The sequence below is a fragment of the Phocoena sinus genome, chromosome 12, assembly GCF_008692025.1.
Source record: "Phocoena sinus isolate mPhoSin1 chromosome 12, mPhoSin1.pri, whole genome shotgun sequence".
NCBI lineage: Eukaryota > Metazoa > Chordata > Mammalia > Artiodactyla > Phocoenidae > Phocoena > Phocoena sinus.
In genome coordinates, this window is record NC_045774.1 from 58,587,948 (window position 1) to 58,609,042 (window position 21,095).

Here is a 21,095-nt window from a genome sequence, read left to right on the forward strand (position 1 = left end):
TTTTTCCATAAAGATGAAAACACTTAGCATGATTAACAATGGTTTCAGAAAACAATTGTTTTGCCTGCTAGCTGGGAGCCTGTGAAATGCACGTATTAAAAATTGTATATTTTCCTATTACAACAGTACTTAAAATTTATTTAATGAATAATCAAAGTATTCAAGTGTCCTCTAATTTATTGTATTATGGAGTCTCCTTGAAAACCGTTTTCAAATTAAACGATTTCTTTAAAAGATCTGCTGAAATTGCTAAGTGAACAAACTCTCATTCTTATCTTTATTTTTATTAAAGATTGCACAAACTGGAACCAAGACGAAAATACTGAATCCACTGTACATCATTCATTATAAAACAACATACATCACATTTGTACTCTACCAAATAGGACATTTTCTTTAAAATTATATATTGTGTGCTCTTAGATTCATGCTTTAGATATTTTACATTTGTCACTATTCTCTTATAAATAATTGCAACTTGACCAATTTGTACACCTGCTACCACTATATCTTCAATGCAGCGAGGCGCAGTCCTTGACACGAAAACAGATGAAATGGAAACAAGTGTATGGATGTCACATCTACCGAATTGTGACTACTGTTTTGCCTATGCAGTGAAATGCTAATGTAAAATACACACACAAAACGTCGTTTCAAAAGGCACAATTTTCTCCACAAAAAAGAACAATTTAAAAATACGTGGCGGTTAAATTCGGCACCCTCGAGGGCGCTGTGGCTTCACATTAATGTGATCCTAAACTCCGAGAGCAGACCGCCTGGCTTGGGGGGTGACGGAGCCTATCTGCGGAGTCCAGGAGCCTGGAGCGCGCTGGGACCCGCGGCCCTCGGTATGCTCGGAAGGCAAGATTTCTTTAAGCCACCTCGAAACCTTTGCTCAGAGTTTCAGCATCGGACCAGCGATTTCTCACCGTTCCAAATGCGGCGCCCAACCAAAACAAAACCGGTTTTGTCCGCTGGGCCCTTCTCACCACCAGCAGTTCCTCTTCTCCCAGAACAGAAGCCCCTTTTCTCTCTGTCCACGGCCCCATACTCCCCGCTTCCCAGGAAGACTCGTTACGAGTCGCGCTCGCCACCGCCCCCGGCCTCAGGGTCGCTCTGGTCGTCGGTGAAGCAGACGTCCACGTCGCTGTCGTTGTCGCTCTTGGGCTCCCCCGGCTCCGGGGGGTAGTCAGGCTCCGCGCCCGGGCCGTCGGCCGCCTTGGCCAGCAGGTTCTGGCCGGGGTGGCGGGACTTGACGTGGCGCTCCAGGTCCCGGCGTCGCACCAGCACCTTGCCGCAGAACTCGCAGCGGTAGGGCGTGTTGCCCTCGGCGTGCAGCCGGATATGCTTGTTGAGATTGCTGGGGTCGCCGAAGGGCCGCAGGCACACTTTGCACTTGAGCGGCTTGTAGCCCGTGTGCGTTCGCATGTGGATCTTGAGCCCATACTTGCGCGAATACAGCTTGCCGCAGTAGAGGCACAGGTGGCCCGTCTTGGGCTTGCCCGCGCCGCCGCCCCCGCTGCCGCAACCCCCAGCGCCACCCGCCGCCACGACGGCCGCGGGCAACGTTCCCGCGTCCAGGCGGCCGCGGCCTTTCCCGGCCGCCATCTCCGACAGTTGCTGCGTGTGCATGGCGATCTCTCGGTCGATGGTAGCCAGGGAGCCCAGCTCGGCCGGGCTCAGAGCGGTCGCCGCCGCCGCCGCCGCCGCCGCGGGCCCACTGAAATAAGAGAGGGACTCCGGATACTTGAGCAGCCCGCCGAAGTGCAGTTTGAGCGGGTAATAAGTGGCAGCGGCCGGTGAGCCGTAGAGTAGCTCCCCGTTGTAGACGGTAAAGGCCGGCATGACGGCGGGCAGGTGGCTGCAGTCGCCACCCGGGTAGCCTTTGAGGCCGCCTGCGTCGGGGGCGGGCAGCACGCAGCGCTCAAGGGGCAGCCCGGCCGCCGAGGGCAACTGCGCGTAACGCGCTCCCGGCAGCTCGGCGGCTGCGGGAGGGGCGCGCTCCACGTGCTTGAAGGCGGACGCTTCTTCTGAGGGCCCGGGGAGCAAAGGGAAGCCGCGCAGAGCCCCGGAGCAGGGCAGGCCAGGAGGAGGCGGCGGGTCCCCTGCGAGCAGGCATTTGGGGTGGTGGTGGTGGTGATGGTGCGCGTGGTGGTGATGGTGGTGGCCCGCTTCGCCCGCCGCCGGGTTCTCCCCGCTTCCCGGGCGTCCGCCCACCCGGCCCCCGCCCAGCAGCCTGCTTAAGGCCAGGCTGGCCCCAGGTTTGTCGCCGCCCTCCTCCCGGTAGGGGTCGCAGTGCGCGGCCGCGGCTGCCCTGGCCAAGCCAGCGGGCTTGAAAGCCGAGCGCACGCCAGGATAGAAAGCCAAGCCGCCGCCCCCCGCTGGGGAACCTCCCACGATGCCGAGGAAGTGGCCGTGTCCCCGGGCAGCACCACTCATGTCCAGGATGCGCTCCGGCTGCTCCTTGCCCTTCTTGGACGGCCCCCACTTGGCCAGGGGTGGCGAGGTGGCCGAGGGCGCGGAGGAGGCCTCGCGCTTGTTGCTCTCCCGCGCTCCGCAAGCCTGGAGGGCCGGCGGCACCTGCGGGTGGGCCCGAAGAGTGCCCGCCGGGGCGGCCGCAGCGAAGTCTGGCGCCGGGGGTTTCGGGGAGAGGCGAAGGCCATCCGCGGCCGGGGCAGCGCCTTGGCGAGCCGTGTGCTCGTGGTGCAGGTAGGCGCGGCCCCCGCCGCTGCTGAGCACACAGTGGAAACGTAGGTGCGCCTTAAGGCTGTTGGGGTATCTAAACGTCCTCCAGCAGTACCAGCAAATGTAGCGCTCCTCCCCTGGACGAGAAAAAGTGAAAAAGCGAAAAAGCGACCCAGTGAGAAGCAAGCAAGCGAGAGAGAAAAAAAGCGCCAGCGCGCCCAAGGCAAAGCCCAGGTTTTGACCAGCGGTATGGGAAGAAGCAGGAGTATTCTTGAGTTCCGGCGAATAAGTGAGTTCGGTAGCCCCATTGTAGCGAGGACTCCGAGAAGCCCCAAATGGCCAACTTTGTCACCATCTCCATCCTCTGAGACTACTCAGGGCCGAGAGGGGTGACCTGGGCCTTTCCAACGAAGACTTCCTCCGGGCCATGCGAGCAAATCTTTCTTGAGAGGGCAGCGCTCAGGCAAGCTGGCCAGGGAAGAGCCGAGAGCAGCTGTTGCTTTAAATCAAGTGTTTGGGGCTGTGGTGGGCCTGGGCCCATCTGTTGGCGTTTGCAGAATAGGTGGCGTATGTCAAGGAGTTTGGGTAAACTGAACAAAGGCCAATCTAATGGTCGTGAGCGCCTCATTACCAGGCGAGACAATATCCTGTATGTATGGGCCATATGTAATCATTCCTTTTCATAGAACAATGTCTTTTATGTCCACTACCCACCCTCCACCACCCCCTCCCAGCCTTAAACACTTTGCCTGAGGTTTTCCTGGAGCGTGACCAACTGAAGGACCACATAGGGACTATGATTTGCTATTCTTCAAAATTATTTGTATCTTTATTTCCTCTTTAACCCCATTTAATTTGATGGGAGAAAAGAAAAAGTCTTATGTCCTGATATTCTAAAAACAGAAGGATGATGTTGCATTACCTTGTCAGTTGTTTCACCTGGTAATTAATTAACTCCTAGATAGCTGCACAAATCCAAGCTTAGTAAAGTCCTTATAAAATATATATGGTGTGTGTGTGTGTGTGAGAATAATACACTCAACTTTTGATAAGTGCACCATTTTATATCAGGGACTATATACATGCTTTTGGCATCAAACCTTTTTTGTGTGTTTAATATTATTAACAGTTGTTTTTAAATTTTGCTAGGGTCTATGAACACAATCAAAAGACACATGTATGAAACAGATTTTGATCACATGGTAGAAGTTAATTTTCACTCAAAAAGGTCATGTTACATCCCTACAGAGAACAACGAGCTTGCAATTGGATGTCTTTTTTTTTTTTTTTTTTTTTTTTTTTTTGCGGTACGCGGGCCTCTCACTGTTGTGGGCTCTCCCGTTGCGGAGCACAGGCTCCGGACGCGCAGGCTCAGTGGCCATGGCTCACGGTCCTAGCCGCTCTGCGGCATGTGGGATCTTCCCGGACCGGGGCACGAACCCGCGTCCCCTGCATCGGCAGGCGGACTCTCAACCACCGTGCCACCTGGGAAGCCCTGGATGTCTTTTTAAATATTGTGGTTGATCAATAATACTGAAGGGAAGGATGTCTGTGAGAAAGAAGTTAGTTGAGCCACAAGGAAGTATCCAAAGTAAATGTCAGTTTCATTAAATGTAATGGGAAAGTTAAATTTTTCCTCCTTGCACACAAGTAGCTTAAACTTCTAAAACATTACTACAGAAACAACAATGGGGGGAATTTTCAGATATTCCTCCCTTGATGTATTTTGCTTCTGAATTTGTATAAAGCAAGTAGTCCTCCCAGATAACTAAGGTGGAAGTTCAAGTAAGGAGCAGATTATTCCAGCTGAAGCCAAGGTAGATCAGAACGAAAAAGAAGGGAAGAGGATTTGCCTATGTGCCCTATCCTAATTATTTATGGAAGACTTAAATAAAAATCAATTCAATATTTCTGTTGTATTGAACAGCCATGTAAAATAAATCTTCATAAAAAGAGAGAGAGAAGAGACTACCTGAGTTCTCTTGGTGGGTATGTTGATTTAATATATTAAGTAACCTTCTTCCTGCTAAGTTCAGAACCTTCCTCTCATCACCCCTTTTTAAAGAGGGCATTTTCAGAGGCTGCCCTAGAGTGACTCAGCTCAATGCAAAGCCAAGTAAGCTTTGTTCCTAAAACAAAGAGTCAGTATTTTTGTTAATCTTACTATGGAATTGAAACCCACTGGGGTTAGTCAATATTGGAAGAATAGCAGCCATCCCTACTTATTTCTTCCTCTTTTCAAGGTTTAAGCAAATGTATGTTTTCTGTTTCACTGTGTTCTTCTTGTTTGTTTGTTTATCCTAATGAACTGACATGTTCTCTGGATTCTGAAATCCAACCTATGCCAAAAGTACCAAACACACTTCATAAGTGATTTTGCCTCCTCTCCTGGATGTAACTCTAAGGTGGTCAAGATTTCAAGCACCTCAAAGCTGTGGAAGTCAGGGTTCAAAGTAACCCACACATTCCCCAAAAGGAAAATGGTGTCTCTTTTGATATCTGTGACCATATGATGTTTATAGGCTCTATTGACTGAAATGAAAACATGAGGGCCACCACTCAAAAAAGTTGCTTTTGTACTATTTGAGAGTGTCTAAAGAAGGGTGTTCTGTGCAAAAATTCCTGGCCCCCAAAGGCCAGGAGTCCTTGAAATTGTTCTATAGTGGCAGATTTGAGAGTTTTCCACTATGGGGCTTTTGTCATGTTTCCCTTTTACTGGAAGAAGTTGACAAGAGGATGTAATGTGATGCAAGGAACAAACTAAGATAACTTTTATGAATACTGTACATACAGATCTACCCACAAAATCAATAGAATTAGTTTACAGAAGACAGTGACACTCTGAAGTGAAGTGATTCATCATTTTGAATTAACTTCATTCTCTTATTCATTAATTGTTTCCTAAGTCCCACACTAGTATTGAGATCTTTAACTCTATTTCTGAAGGAATGAGATTGAGCAGGAAATTCAGGAGAATGTGTTAAAATAGTTGACGGCATCCATGATGTTGAGTTTAAATAATATAACTGTGTCTTTAGGAGAAATTACAAACAAAAACAACTGGCAAAGAACAAAGAAAGTCATGGAAGTGTTGTGCAATAACAAGGAGTCTCAAGATCTTAACTATTTTAGCACCTCCCAGCCTTTTTCCACAGGAAGTGTTCCTCAGTGTTCTAGGGAAGGTTTGAAAATGTTTTTCTCTTTAGTTACTGCACCTTAATTTGCATAAATCCGCTCTTGGCTTTGGAAGGGGTCAAATAAATCTGAGAAGAAACTGGGATACATCCCAGTTTCGATTTAAGTAGGGAGAGGGAAATGAATAAATACCATTTAAATGGAAGGGCCTCAGTACCTGCCAACTGACCAGCTGTAAGTACCGTAATGCTTCTAAAATGCTGTAGAAATACATTACTTTCCTCCAAACCAGTGAAGAGATGCCCCTCGCCTTCAAAAGCATTCCAGGTTTGAGTTACACTTTTTGGAGCTCATGAGGTGGTTACCCTAACACTACGTTAAAGCATCTTTATTGATTCTTAGGTGAGTAAATAACTGTCTCTATGGGTATGCAATCAGAAAGGATGACCTGCATGAAATTCACAAAGAGTATTTTTTCCCTGCCATCAAGAGCCAGATTATTATGGTTTGTTTTTATCATTTACTGTTGGTTTGTTTTTACCATTTACTGTTGATTTAAAGGAGGTAGTGATGACGTCGCCTCTGCCCACTCCGACAGGGAGTATGAATTCAGTTTTACACAGCGCAGGAAAAAGACCCTTCAAGTCTAGGGACGGGCCCAAAGACCGGAGGAGGGCTGGACTCTCGCCTACCCGCGCTGACCCGAAGGCTTTCTCAGAGGCGGTACCTTTCTCGTCATGCGTCGGAGTTGCAGTCGTGGGGATGTCAAACCACTGCGCCAAGGAGTTGGAATACCACACGGTCAGCTCCTCCCCTGGCTGGACGTCTCGCAGCGCTCGGTAGAAGATCTGGGACGCAAGGAACAGGACAGCTTGCTGTCATTTCCTGGGTAATCGGTCAAAAAACAACTGAGAGGAAAGGTTCGATTCCGCGCCCTGACTCTCTGTGACGCTGGGAAAACTATTGGACCTCTCTGAACCTCAATTCCCTCATTTTTCAAACCAGGAAAATAATAGTATCTACCTTATAGGGTTGTTCGGACGTTTAAATGAGACCTCTAGCTAAAGTGCTTTGCTCTTAATATCAGTGACTGTTTGGTAGATAGAACTGGCAGTGGGGTGGGGGGGGCGGGAAAGCCCACAGTACCTGTCCTCCGGGAAAGTCTGCAATAGCTTCGAGAGTCTGTTCCTGGGGGTTCCTGGCTGCCCGGATTAACCCTATCCACTCCAGGGGGGAGCCCCCCGACTCGTCCACCAGCTCCCCTCTCACCATGCGCACCTGCAACACAAGCAGTGGTCGTTCTCCCCCGTGCCACGACCAGGCCCACAACCCATCGGGCAAGTGTATCCTCCACCCCCAGCCGACTCAGGAAAATGGTTGTGCTCATGTTGGCCAGACTGCTGTGGGCTGCTGGGAGGAGAGTAAGTCCTTAGGACCCTTGCTTGGGGGAGGGAGGAAGAGGGGAGGCTGGCTACTATAACAGATCCCCCCCCCCGCCGACCCCACCCGTCTTGTCCCACTTTGACAGCACGAGGAGTGAAAGCATCCTGCCCAAGTGCCTGGGCACATCTCGTGCCAAGACGTCTCCCACCCCCACCCCAGCTCTCCGTCTCGCAGCTCTAAGAGCAGACCCGATACCGGGCTAGAGACGTTTCTAAGTCAGTCCCAGAACGCAGGGTGTCCCGCGCCTCTTCTCTTGCCTCCGCATTCCAGCGGCACCGCACCAAAACGCGGAGGTGCCCGCGAGCCCCGCGGCGAAACTGTCTGAACAAAGCGGCCGCGCGCTGGCCGGCCATTTAAAAGCAATTAAAGCGCGTTTAAAGAAGATGGAGCGGTGCACGGCGAGCCTGGCTATACTACTCTGGAGAAGAGGATGATTGCGTCATGAGCCAGATGCGGGTCCCGTCGACCGGGCCCGGAGCAATTCCTTACAAGAAAGCTGTAGTCTAAAGTCCTCTTCCCAGTCACCCCTGCCCACGCCACCGGGCTCCTGCCTTCATTCCTGGTGTCATTTGGTCGACCTTCGCCCGCTGAGACGCCTCGGGGCGGGCGGGGGCCTGTTAGAACCTCTCTCTGGTCGGGGTTCGCGACGCTGTTCGGGAAGTCGGAGCGGGCGGGTTGGCCCTGACGCCTCCCAACTGCGATTCTGGCCCCTCCGAGCCCGGCTGCAGGCGCTCAGCCCCGGTGCCCCTCGTGGCTGGGCGCTCCTCGTCCTCGGAGTCTGCGTTAGAGCCACCACCTGGGGCACCCTCTCTCCATTCACCCCGAACCCCCAAGCAGACACCCGCGGAAGGAAACACCTGGGGTTGTTCTAGGAACTGAGAGTCCCCAAGGATAAATTTTTCGGAGACGATGAGATCAAATTATTTGAAGGCAAATTTAAGCCTCAAATTAGCTCATTGAAGGGCAGAAGGTAAGAAAAGTCCTCAGCGCCTGTGAGTTGTATAAAAGAGAAGAGGCATATTTGCCAAGAGAGGAGAGATGCGGCGGGAGGAGGGGTCGCCTCTGCGAAGAACACCTCAGCGCTCCGGGGAAATCGGGGGTTCCGAGTGGTCCCGGCACGTAAAGAGCCCCACGCACCCCACCCGGGGGCTGTCCCCTCTCAGCCACGTCCTCTCCCCTAGCCCGGCCCACGTCCAGCTCTCGGCTAGTGCGACTTGTGGGAAATGATCGGAGTCCCCTTCCAACTGGCAGAATTGGCAGGTAACGACTCAGTCACCCCTTTCCTCCCCTGGCCCTATCCACCCCTTTCCTGGAGAGGATAAGGGGAGGCGAACGAACGGCAGGGGGCGGAGGTCGGAATGGCTAATACCTTTTTCTTGGGCCCGGGTTCCCTGCGGTCTGACAGGTACTTGCCCAGCTTGAAGGTTCCAGGCACCGGCCCGAGGCGCAGGCCGGCCGGGATGCAGCAATCGGCACTCACGCTGGTGGCCGGAGCGCGAGCGGCTCCGTGCATTGCTGCCGCCGCCGCCAGGCAGGCGCTCGGGCGCACTGGGTCCTCGGCAGGGCGCGAGCGACTGAGCCTGAGCCGCGCGCTAGCTGGCTAGCCGCGCCCCGACGTGCGTTCTCCGCCCTCGGAGTGACGCGGCCGGGCCGGCACTGCGCCTTTTCAATCTGGGCGGGCGCCTTTTGGCACCGCTAGCGCAAGGGCGCGGAGTTTGGTGAGAGAGTTGCGCTGCAGAGCAGCTGCAGAGTCCCACCCGAGAGGGTCACATGGAATGGTTCCCTCAGCCCCCTGCATAATCGAGGCCTCTGAATGGCTGGCGCACAATGGTCCAGGCGACCTTCCCATTCCTAAAAATCCAATTTGTCAAGGGCGAAGAAAAGGCGCTGGTGAATCAAAGGTCCGGCGGGACCATTAATCCTCAGCATGGGGCATTGTCCTCGAGACAGTTACGATATTTTAAGTGACAAATCCACTGTATAATTTCTCCATAAATTTTACTTCCTTTTATTGTTCACCGACAAACCAGTTTTGGGAAATAAGTGACTACTTTAAGTCTACTTGGCTGATTCCTTTGAGCCTTGGTCTACTTCAAAGATTTTTAATTCTCTCCCCTTGGCTTTATTGTAAAGGAGATTAAACAAAGAGATGGGGACTGTTTGGAGGACTTGTTAACTTCTATTGATTTCTGGCGTGTGCCATACAGAAATTAGGCAGGTACTTGATGGGAAAACACCAGAAAATACCTACACTTTTTAAATAACGGCCGTATTACCATTTCAGGGGATTGGGTTCAGGCCAGTCCTCTATTTAGAACCGCTTTACCGTTCCCTCTGTCCCGTTTCGCCCCGAAGTATGAAGCGTCCGGACTAGTTTTGGGAGACGAGGTCAGTTGTTCATCTCTGCTCCCGGGTGCACCCCAGGGCCGCACTTTCTCTGGAGAACGGGAAGAGGCCGCAGGACCGGACGCTGCGGGGGTTCGCGTGCCCTGACCGCACCCGAGGTTTGAAGAGGGGTTCTGCGGGCTGGGTTTTTAATCATGTCTCCCCTGCACACCAACCGACGACTCAAGTCCTGCACGCTTTTTTTGTATTTTTGAATTTTATTTATTTTTTATACAGCAGGTTCTTATTAGTTATTTATTTTATACATATTAGTGTATATATGTCAATCCCAATCTCCCAGTTCGTCCCACCACCACCACCACCCGCCACTGTCTCCCTCCACCCCTTGGTGTCCATACTTTGTTCTCTACATCGGTGTCTCTAAGTCCTGCACGCTTTTAAGTTTAAAACGAGGATGAATTCCTTGGGGCTAATTTCCCCAGAACCAACACACCAGACTTTTCCTTAAAAAAAAAAAAAAAAAGGAAAATACTATAGCAAAGGTCACAGAAAAGAGGGCGAGGTGGGCGTTGATAACCTCTGCCTTTAGCCCAGTTCGTAAGCCAGGAGAACGAGTACTTCGTTAAACTAGAATGTTCCTCGTTTTCTTTTAGGGAAACCTCCGATTTGCGTGGGGACAATTATTTTCATAAGTTAGGCGAGTGATCAAATTCATTAGATATTTGTGACGGTTCTGCCCTCACCTGCCACGTGCTGCTCACCCCGAGCGCCACTTCCCAAATCCAGTGGACCGGGACTCGAGCCCGACGTGGTATTCCTGGAGAGGACTGAATGACTCTGTGTTCGGGCCTGGTGTTGGAGGCCCAGCCACTGTACAGATGGGCAGAGGACTCCCCGCTGCCGCCACGCCGAAATCTCCACCAAGCTCTGCCCGGGAAACTGCGGTTCTCAGGCCACTGGCGTGGATGACTCTGATTAACAACGGCAGCAGAACGCAAGGTGGCGACACCTGTATTTTAACAGTTCGTCCCATGAAGCCCTCAAAGAAGCTACGTGTGGCACCCTTCGGTGGAGACCTGCGTTCGCAGTACTGGACAAAGTCAAGAGGATGGGGGTCATTCAGTCTGTGCTCCGTCACTCAAGCCTCGAGGAATTACTTCAGAGCCTCAGTCTCCTAATCCGTAAAATGGGAATGATGATGCAGACTCTTGGCTTCCATTCTGCGATTCACTAGCGTTTGTGCGAAGGTCAACAGCAATGATCTGTAGAGTGAATGAATTTAGGGCTCTCCAAAACTCGCGGTTTGCCTAATAGGGGAATCCAAGCCAGGTCAAGGGTCTCAAGTCTAAGCATCACAAGTCAGGCGGGGTGGTGACACACGGATGGCCGCTAGGTGGTAACTCCAAGGCCTGTGTAGGCGCGGCAGCTGGAGCAGAAAAGAGCCGCTCGGCGGGTCTGGGCGATCATACGCTGCGGTCCCTCTATCCGTGCATCCACACCGTGCCCAGGGCCACTTTCTGAGGGAGCTACCACTGATTTTTTCCCTTCTTAACTCTCCAATTGCCTCTCTTCGGGCCGCGAAGGCTGCCTGATATGGAGAGGAGGGAGCCTTTGATCCAGCTGCCATGAATGGCAAAAGCCGGGGGAGGGGAGGAGAGGAAGCCGCTCCGAAGAGTTGGAGGGCAATAAATTTAAGCCATGAACATGTCCCTCTAACCTCTGGCCTGGCGACTCCAGGATGACACCCAGTTTAAATTACCAGCACTGCGAGCGGGAAGGGGCGAGTGCGGGGCCTGGGTTCGGGGCTCCTCCCCGGCCCTCCTTAATGAGTGAAAAAGCGTGAACGACACGCGAACAATTTTATCAATAGGGCCATGTAAAGGCCGACTGTGAGGAAAGTTATTTATTAATATAGCCAATTGTGGCTGGTTCCCAGCTCCACCAGAAGAAAGGGACTGCGCCAGAGGCATTCACACCAGCTCGCCCAGTTTTATTCTGTCCTGTGGCTCAGAGTTGAAGTCCCCCAAGTGAAATAAATTGTCCACAAAGGAGGAAAGGAACACATTTTCTTTTATTTTTCCTCCCCTAAAAAGCAAGGGTGAAACCAATCTAATGTGCCCAGTGGAGCAAGATGGGCCGTGAAAGGCTGGGTGTTAAAAGTAAAAGCGGACTGTGCAGCAAATGGGATGGAAAATTAAATGAAATTAAATAGCTTGAACGGCCGTATTGTCCCTTATTAAAAAGACACATTAATTACATGGTCTCAGCCTTATTCAAAGACAATGTTGAGACTCAATCAAAACATTCCACTTGGCTTTTTTATGGACTGAAAATGGACGTCCAGAGGCCCCGTTAAAGCGAAATCCCTTCTGCGCCGAGGTGCGGGGCCAGGAGGGTTTGGGGGCGGCCCACCGCGGAACCGCGCGGCCAATGCCGCCGCGCGGGTAACAGGTTGCCCCTAAACAGGCGTGGGCGCGGGAGAGCAGCGGCCCTTCCGCCACAGGGGGAGCCTGCCTGGAGTCCAGTCCCACCGCGCCGCTGCGCTCAGCGGGCCTGCGCCAGGGGGCGGCCCCCGCCCGCGCCTGCTGGCGTCGGAGCGCCGGGCTGGAAACGCTGCCGCGCCGCGCACGTGTGACCCTGCTGGGCTCCGCCTAGAGGAAAAGAGCCCCAGCAGGACTTCTCGCTGAACTGCAGGTCTCCCGGGCTCAAAGTCCTTGGGCTTCGGATCCCCAATCCCCAGGGCGGCGGAGCTGGCTGCTCACCCTCCTCCGTGGCGCTTGGCCTTGAGGACTCGGGTGTTGGGGAGTCACCAACCTCACCCCACTCCTTGGCCCGCGCGCAGAGTCCCGAACCCCGGGTTGGAGGGAGCGGTGCGGGGTCAAGGACAGCAGGCTAGACCCGGGCGGAGGCAGAGGCCTGGGTCTCCACCGAGTTTGGGCCGGAGGTGGTCTGGCCGCGCCCCCCGATGGTGTCCGCGCCGGCCGGGCGGGCGGGTCAGCGCGGACCAGCTGCGCGGCCCCCGAGGCGCGGGTGGGACATTAAGGCCGAGTCTGAATAGGGCGGCGGCGACGACGGGCTCTGGGAACGCCACCAGATGACACGCCGGCGACGGGGCCATTTTCCCCTTAATTGCGAGGCCGGTGGGTGCGCCGCGGCCGGGAGGCTCCAAACGCGCGCCCAGGACTCAGCCGGGACGCCGCTGGTGGGTTTTGTGGTGCCTTTTTTTGTTGTTTTTAAAGTCCTTCATTGGAAGCGGCTCAATAAAAGTATTCAGAGTCCCTCTCAAGTTGCCTTTTAACCGGAGTTCCCCAACTTATTTCTTGGTTCTTTCGGTTGACATGGTGCAAAGAAAAGTCAGCGAGCTGTGTTGCTGAATTGCAATGTCTCGGGGCACCTTCACATTCAACGCTCCTCTGCCTGCCGCTGCCGAATGAGCCCGCACTCAATTCGATTTTCCTTGCTGTTGGGCACATTTAGGAGCGCCTCTATTTGTGAAGTTCATTTCTAGGCAAATGTATTCAAGAGCTGATGGGAATGAATAGGACCGTGTGTCAGCCGCCCCTAATTGGGATTAAAGCACTTAGGAGCATATGCAGAGAGTGACAGAAATTCTCAGGTTGCATTGTGTTCAGACTTCCACCCGCTTGGACACTCCTCCTCCAAAGGAGATTTATAAAGCTTGCAGGGAGAAACTGAGGAAAGCAAAGCGAAATGGAAAAGAACCGGGCTAATGGCTCAGGATGGGGCTGTGGTTCAGCAAGTGGTGGTGACAGCTTCTGAGAAAAGATGCTGGGGGATAATTGAACGCGGGCGGGGGAGCGGGTCTGAACTCTAATCAGAAAGGCGGAGAGTTAAAAGGCAAAATAAAGATGTTCTTGAGATTCCCAGACGGTTTTCCCCCCTTTCCCCCCGGCCTTGAAGAGCTCGGCTTTCTTTCTCTTTATCTCTGCCTCCCATCCCCAACCCCAAAGAACATACCCTCTCTTGGGGCAATAATAAGAACAATTTGGTATTTGAATGGGGGGGAAGAGTCAAAAGAAACAAAAGTATCTTCTTTTGTATGTTAAAGAGAACTTCACACCCAAATAAGTCAATGAAAATATTTGCTGATGTATGTGTAAAATATACACACACTATGTTAAAACACAGGCATAATGATAAGTATTCTTGTACATTCAGATGTGTATATAGATGTATATTCTCTTGTAAATCTCCACTCCAAGGTGGCCGCTTGGTTTCTGAGCTGAAGGAGACAAGGCCTTTTAAAAGCTGAAAATCAGCCTGAGTTGAGGCTGGGACAGTTGTCTAAGAAGAGAGCAGTGACAGCCTCTTTTAGCCCCTGAGGAGCAGGGAAGCCAGAAATGACAGATGAACACTACACAAAAGAATAGTGAAGGGGAACACAGATTATCTGAATTTCCTTGTTTCTAAGCTCAGGGACAGATGGGGACCTCTCACTTTAGGTGTCATTTTGGTACCATAAGAATGTATCTCCCCCCCCCAAAAAAAGAATGTGTTTCCAATTAAAAATTATTTTGAGATTTAATTTTTTAAAAATCTGCATGGGGCAAGAGAAAAAAGAGGGAGAAAAGAAAAACAGTTGATGTGTGGACCTCAAGAAGGAATAATAACCAGTGGTTTTTGTAATAAATTTCTACTCAAAATTAGGTTCCCAAACTCAATATCTCTAGGGACACTTCCCCCTCCCTGCCTCCTGCCTGGTGGGAAGGTGAGTTCTCCAGTTACAAGGAGGCTGTCTGGGCCGAGAAGATGACCATGTGACAGCTGAACAATCCCCATTGGTGAGCCGTAGGTCAAACATTTTTTCTCTCTTCAGTTCCTCCACAGGTCTAAAACCCCTTCTCCCCAAGCGAGCCCCCCTCCTGAAGAAAGAACACGTAAACCTATGTTCAGGAGACACAGAATTTTCCTTTAACCCATGACCCAGTGGTGCATAATGGGAGGAAACTATCCTAGCAGATACCTGTGTAATCCCTAGGACAACCTGTGAGTGATAGAAGTTCATCAAATGGTCATTATGATAGCAATAGGAAGAGAACAATAAAAATACCCAGCTCAATGTCACAACTAAAAATCAAACTCAGGTTCATAACCAGCATCTCTGAATAACAATTAGTAGGTTCACTAGTAGGATCCTGTGTACTCTCCTAATGTCACCACGAATTATGTGTTTGATTGAAAATGCGATGCCATCGCTTGTGTTATTCGTGCTCACGTTATTGTGTCCATGACCAAATGGTGATACCTTTTAGTTTCCTGAAAGCATGTTTGAATTTTATAGTAGGGACTTCATTTTATGGTAGGGATTCACATTCAGAAAAGCTTTCAAATATATATATGATCACAACATAAAAATTAAGTAAGGTTATGAAAGGTACGTTTTTATACATATATACAAAACATTTTTCTTAAACAGTTTTATTGAGATATAATCCACTTACCGTACAATTAACCAAATTAATTCAATTGTACAATTCAATGTTGGTGGGTTTTTCTTTTTTTAGTATGTGCACAGCATTGTGCAACCATCACCACAATCTGATTTTCGAACATTCTCATCTCCCCTCCCCAAAAGAAAGCCCATACCTATTTCCTATCACTCCCCATACGTTCCCAAATTTCCTAGGTATAGGCAACCACCAGTGCATTTTCTGTCTCCAAAGGTTTGCTTATGCTGTAAGCATAAGCATTTTATATAGATGGAACCGTATGATATGTGGTCTTTTGCAACTGAATTCTTTCACTTAGTGTAATTTATCAAGGTTCATCTATGTTGTAGCATGCATCAGTATGTCATTCCTTATGTATGGATAATATTTTATTGTATAGATATATCATATTTTATTTATCTATTTATCAGCTGATAGACCTTAGGGTTGTTTCTAATTTGCTATTATGTATAATGCCACTATGAACATTTGCACACAGCTTTCTGTGCGCATATATGTTTTCATTTCTTTTTGGATATGTACCTATGTGTGAAATTGCTGGGTCTATGTTAAACTCTTTGAACAACAGTTTAACTGTTTTCCAAAGTGCTGCACCATTTTACATTCCTACCAGTGGTGTATGAGGGTTCAAGTTTCTTCATATCCTCCAACATTTCCTATTATCTACCTTTTTTTACTATACCCATCTTAGCGGGGGTGAAGTGAAATCTCATTGTAGTTTTGGTTTGCATTTCCCTAATGACTAATGCCCAATCATCTTTTCATGTCCTTCTTGCAATTTGTTTATCTTCTTTGGAGAAATGTTTATGCAAATCCTTTTCCCATTTTAACTGTGTTGTCTTTTTATTATTGAGCACACATACATTTTTATAACTTTTAAAATGCCCAACACAAAACAGGCTGTTAGGTTTAACCATCATAATAACACTATGAGATAGATTTTTTTGTGAGGTAGATTTTTTTTTTTTTTTTTTTTGCGGTACGCGGCTTCTCACTGCTGTGGCCGCTCCCGTTCCGGAGCACAGGCTCCTGACGCGCAGGCTCAGCGGCCATGGCTCACGGGCCCAGCCGCTCCCCTGCATGTGGGATCTTCCCGGACGGGGGCATCGGCAGGCGGACTCTCAACCACTGCGCCACCAAGGAAGCCCTGTGAGGTAGATTTTATTATTTATATTTACCAATGAGAAAAGTTCAGAGGGGTTAAGCAGCTTGCTTAGAGTCACATAACAAATAATAGACAGAACTCCTCCCACACCTTCTGAGTTCAAAGCCCAGTCTATTTTCACTTGACCACATTATATTCAGAAGTTTTAATTGACTTCACATATCTGCTCTTCTCCATGAGGATCATTAAATTATCATGGGATGTCCTAGTGATTGAGAGAGTGGGCTCTAGAGTCAGACTGCCTGGATTCAAATCCTGCCTCTGATACTTACTAACCGTGTGATCTTTAGCAAAAGGAAACTTTCTATTCTTCAGTTTCTTCATCTGTATAATATGAGTAATAAGGAGACCTACTTCACAGCGTTGTTGAGAAGATTATGAGATGTTGATGGAAAGTGCTTAGCATAGAGCTCAGGACAGAGGATGTACTCAAGAATGTTAGTTAGTAATATTTTTTAATGATACTTATGGTACTGTACTGCTAGGCTGGGAATTGTACATGATAAATTAAATGGAGCAGGACTTCTGACACCAGAGGCCACTTAGGCAGGCAGTCACATAAGATATAGATATGCATATCTCAGAGCAACAAATAATGCATGAGGGGAAACCTCACTTTATAGACATATTCCACCTAATAAAGGAAGAGTTCAAGAGCTCAAATATTATTGTTCTGCAACCCTTCATGGAATAATGGATGCAGGCAATGATCTCCAATGATGACTAGCATCGCAAAGAGCAAGCCTCCAAATGGAAATATGCAACACTGCCTATGAAACAGACTTGTCAGTACAAGCAAGCAAGCAAACGAAATGAAACCTGTATCTGACTTCTCTGATAATAGGAAATAGAGAAGACAGATGAACTTGATCAACAAATCCTCAGGGATACGGTCAGAAAAACAGACTGTGGAACGCTCTACTGGACAAATGACCTGTTTTTATTTTTCACAAATAGGTTGCAAGGGGAAATAAGAAAGAGAGGGGGAATAAAAAGATTTAAAGAGACTTAAAGGATATAATGGTTTTAAAATATGTCCACAGATTCTTTGACAATCCTCCCCTCTAAAGGTGGAGCCTCGAGTGTGAGTCAGATTTAGTAACTCGTTTGTAATGAAGTGACAGTGTGTGATTTTCAAGACTAGGCCATAAAAGGCATTGCAGATTCCACCCTGATAATCCTAGAACTGACTAAATATTTAATGATATGAGAGAGTAATGTTAATTACAAGTGGAGTAATTATAGTATGTTTAATTTTTTAGTCCTTATTTTTCAGAAATACACACTGAAATATTTAAAGATTAAATATGATGTCTAGGATTTGCTTCAGGTAATTCTAAGGTTGGGAGCAGCGGGTACAGGTATAGATAAGGATTTTTCAGTCTCAGCACTATTGACATTCTGGACTGATAATTCTTTGTTGTGGGAGCTGTCCTGTGCATTGTAGGATGTTTAGCAGCATCCCTGGCCTCTACCTACTAGATGACAATAGAATCCTTCCCCTAATTATGACACCAGACATTGCCAAAATGTCTGGCAATGTCTGAGGGTCAAAATTACCCCAGGGAGAACCACTGGGTATGGATGAAACAAAATTGGCCATAAATTGATAACTGTTGTATTTGAGTGATGGTAACATGGGGTTCATTACGCTATTCTCTCTACTTTTGTATGTGCTGGAAATATTCCAAAATAAAATGTTATTTTAAAGTAAGATTTAATTAAAAGAAAAAACAGTAAGGCAGAAGAGATCAGAGGCAAGCAATGGGTATGTATACGTTGCTAATAGCCCACTGAAATCCGTGGGGAAAAAAATAGGTTCTTTGGTTCTATGATCTTTTAAGAAGCTGTACGAGGGATGAGCCAGAGGGAATGTGTTGAATTGCAGAGTCTGTGATCTAAATGGCCATCTGGAATCTTCACAGCTACAGTGGTGCCCCACCAGGCTTAAGGAACCCACAGGCACAGTGTCCAAAGCTCTCACAGTCAAAAATGTTAATCCCGTGGCACTAAATAAAACTCTTACTCCTACTCTCAGTTGAAACAGAAACCACCAAATATGTTCTGCACTTAAGACAATTATAAATGGCCTACATTCATTCTATTGGTACAAATACCTTCTCTTAAAAGAAATCAGGGGCTTCCCTGGTGGCGCAGTGGTTAAGAATCCACCTGCCAATACAGAGCACACAGGTTCAAGCTCTGGTCCAGGAAGATCCCACATGCCACGGAGCAACTAAGCCCATGCGCCACAACTACTGAGCCTGCGCTCTAGAGCCCGCGAGCCACAGCTACCGAAGCCCACGTGCCTAGAGCCCGTGCTCCGCAACAAGAGAAACCACCGCAATGAGAAGCCTGTGCACCGCAACGAAGACACAACACAGCCAGAAAAAATTTTTAAATATAAAATAAATCAGTGAAGTTATTTTACATCCATCCTTGACCTTTGAAGTCTTGCAGTTCTGTTTTGGAGAGCAGTAGAAGGAAAGAAGGCAGCGGGGAGGAGGAAAGTCTTCTGTATTACTACTGAGTTTGGGGGTACTGTGCCCCTAACGTGATGTCCTAAGGCATACCTTCATCAGTGAGGGTTATGTATTGTCATGGGTTGAATTGCTCCCGTCAAAATTCATACGTACCATAGAATGTGACGTTATTTGGAGATAGGGAATTCACAGAAGTAATCGAGTTAAAATGAGGCCATTAGTGTGGGCCCTAACACAGTATGACTGGTGTCCTTATAAGACGGGGAAATTTGGACAGAGACATGAATATAGGGAGAACATCATATGAACAACCATCTACAAGCCAAAGTGTAAGGCCTGAAACAAATCCTTCCCTCACGCCCAGGGTTGTTCAGAAGAAACCAACTCTGCCAAAGCTTTGATTTTAGACTTCTGGTCTCCAGAACTGTGAGACAATAAATTTCTGTTGCTTAAGCCACCCTGCTTATGGTGCTTTGTTACAACCACTCTAGCAAACCAATCCAGGTACAAACATCAGAAAGCGTGTCTTAGTGGTTGAAGCAGAAAAGGATATGTGGTGGTTTCGATTCTAAGCAATACCAGGAGTCTAGCTTGGAGGCTACTTCCCCAGGAAAACTACCCAAATTAGGCCACTTGGATGGCTCCATTGGAGATACAACAGCCCATACACAGGACACAGGCCCCACAAACTGTGCTGTCAGCTCTTGGTGTGAACCTCTGCCACCGCTGCCTCAGGAAGTGTGCTCTCTGCTGCTACCCTCACAAATGGATTCCACATAGGCATTGGCTTTTACACATTATTTACTTCCAAATTAAAGTCCTGGGTGGTGGTGTCTGACTTAGATTCTAAGCTGCATTGCTATGCCCTATAGATTCTAAGCTGCACTGCTATGCCCTAGATGCAAAAAGAAGGCTGAGAAAGTGAGTTTTGACTTACAAACAGGGAAAGAATGGAGCCACAAAGTAGGATATTCCCGGTCACAGTTTCTCGTAGAAAAAATAATGGTAATAATAATAATATGCAATTTCACTACATTGCCTTATTCATTGTAGCAAAGTCTTCTATTTGTCTCCCAAGTATCCATTCTCTTCATCTTCTAAGAGAACTCTGATTACATTACATTCCAGCTGGTTACAGTGCTGTGGCACAAAGGCTGTGTGTCCCAGCCTCTTTGTAGCTAGACGTGGTTATGTAAAGTTCTGGTTAATGTGATGTAAGCAGAGTGTTATCTAAGACTAAGAAGAAAACTCAGCCCCCTTTTTCCTTTCCTCATGCCTGAATGCAGATGCAATGGCTGGCACTACAGCAGCCATTCTTGTTTATGAAATGACCTTGTGTATGGAAGCCATGTGCTGAGCGTGCCCAAACAAAACATAGAAGCAGCAGGATCCCAGATGACTTAAAGGAACCACCACACCAAACCTGGATTACCTATGTCTGGACTTCATTTAGGTGAAAATGAACACTGATGTCTTTAAACCATTACTTTGGATGTGTGTGAAGGAGGAGGAGAAGGGAAGAGGGTCTTATTACTCACAGCTGAAAGCAATTCCTCAGTGGTACTACGGACAACTGGAAGATGTTGGTTTGTCTCCTTTGGGGTTTGGGCTTTGTGTGTGTGTGTGTGTGTGTGTGTGTGTGTGTGTGTGTGTGATCAATGAATTGCCTTTTTAGATTTACTTGTAATTTGGGTCAATTTTTTTTTTTTTGCAAAGGGACTGCCTTTTTAAATTTTATTTATTTATTTTTGCTGTGTTGGGTCTTCGTTTCTGTGCGAGGGCTTTCTCTAGTTGTGGCAAGCGGGGGCCACTCTTCATCATGGTGTGCAGGCTGCTCACTATCGCGGCGTCTCTTGTTGCGAGCACAGGCTCCAGATGCGCAGGCTCAGTAGTTGTGGCTCACGGGCCCAGTTGCTCCGCGGCACGTGGGATCCTCCCAGACCAGGGCTCGAACCCGTGTCCCCTGCATTAACAGGCAGATTCTCAACCACTGCGCCACCAGGGAAGCCCCTGGGTCAATTTTTATATTCAAGAGATATATAAATAAATAAACCTTTTAAACTGAAACACCATTGATTTTATTTTACTCAAAATAACTGGACAATAAAAACAAAACTTCAAATTATTTTAAAACAGGAACCATTCTCCTGAAAACTGCCACTTAATATTTTTAAATTAAGACATCCTTTGAATCCAGTACCACACTGCCATGCATTCATGGATTTGTGGTCTGTGGTATAAATTATGCACATTGTCAGCTGAGCCAAAGTTTAAATATATTTTAGTAGCTGTTTAATAAAAGACATCTGACTATTTGCATAGCATCTATCTTCCTCAGTTTCTTATTTTTCAAATTTTACTTATTTA

The 21,095-nt window shown here is 48.3% G+C and overlaps 1 protein-coding gene across 1 annotated transcript; it reads right to left on the reverse strand.

The window, feature by feature from the left end:
* Positions 1-263: 263 nt before the first annotated feature.
* PRDM13 (PR/SET domain 13) lies at positions 264-8,978 on the reverse strand. Its single transcript, XM_032651695.1, has 4 exons — positions 8,633-8,978; positions 6,967-7,098; positions 6,548-6,668; positions 264-2,822 (listed from the first exon to the last, which is right to left on the reverse strand). Exons 1-4 carry the CDS (start codon positions 8,774-8,776, stop codon positions 1,075-1,077), a joined length of 2,145 nt encoding a protein of 714 aa, XP_032507586.1. The 5' UTR covers positions 8,777-8,978; the 3' UTR covers positions 264-1,074.
* Positions 8,979-21,095: the final 12,117 nt, after the last annotated feature.

Excerpts from the sequence above, each read along its gene's own strand:
- PRDM13 (XM_032651695.1), bottom strand. The coding sequence starts at position 8,776 with ATGCACGGAGCCGCTCGCGCTCCGGCCACCAGCGTGAGTGCCGATTGC. Across the intron at positions 6,669-6,966 it reads CAGACTTTCCCGGAGGACAG|ATCTTCTACCGAGCGCTGCG; the intron begins GTACTGTGGGCT and ends CTTGCGTCCCAG. Across the intron at positions 2,823-6,547 it reads TCCGACGCATGACGAGAAAG|GGGAGGAGCGCTACATTTGC; the intron begins GTACCGCCTCTG and ends TTTCTCGTCCAG.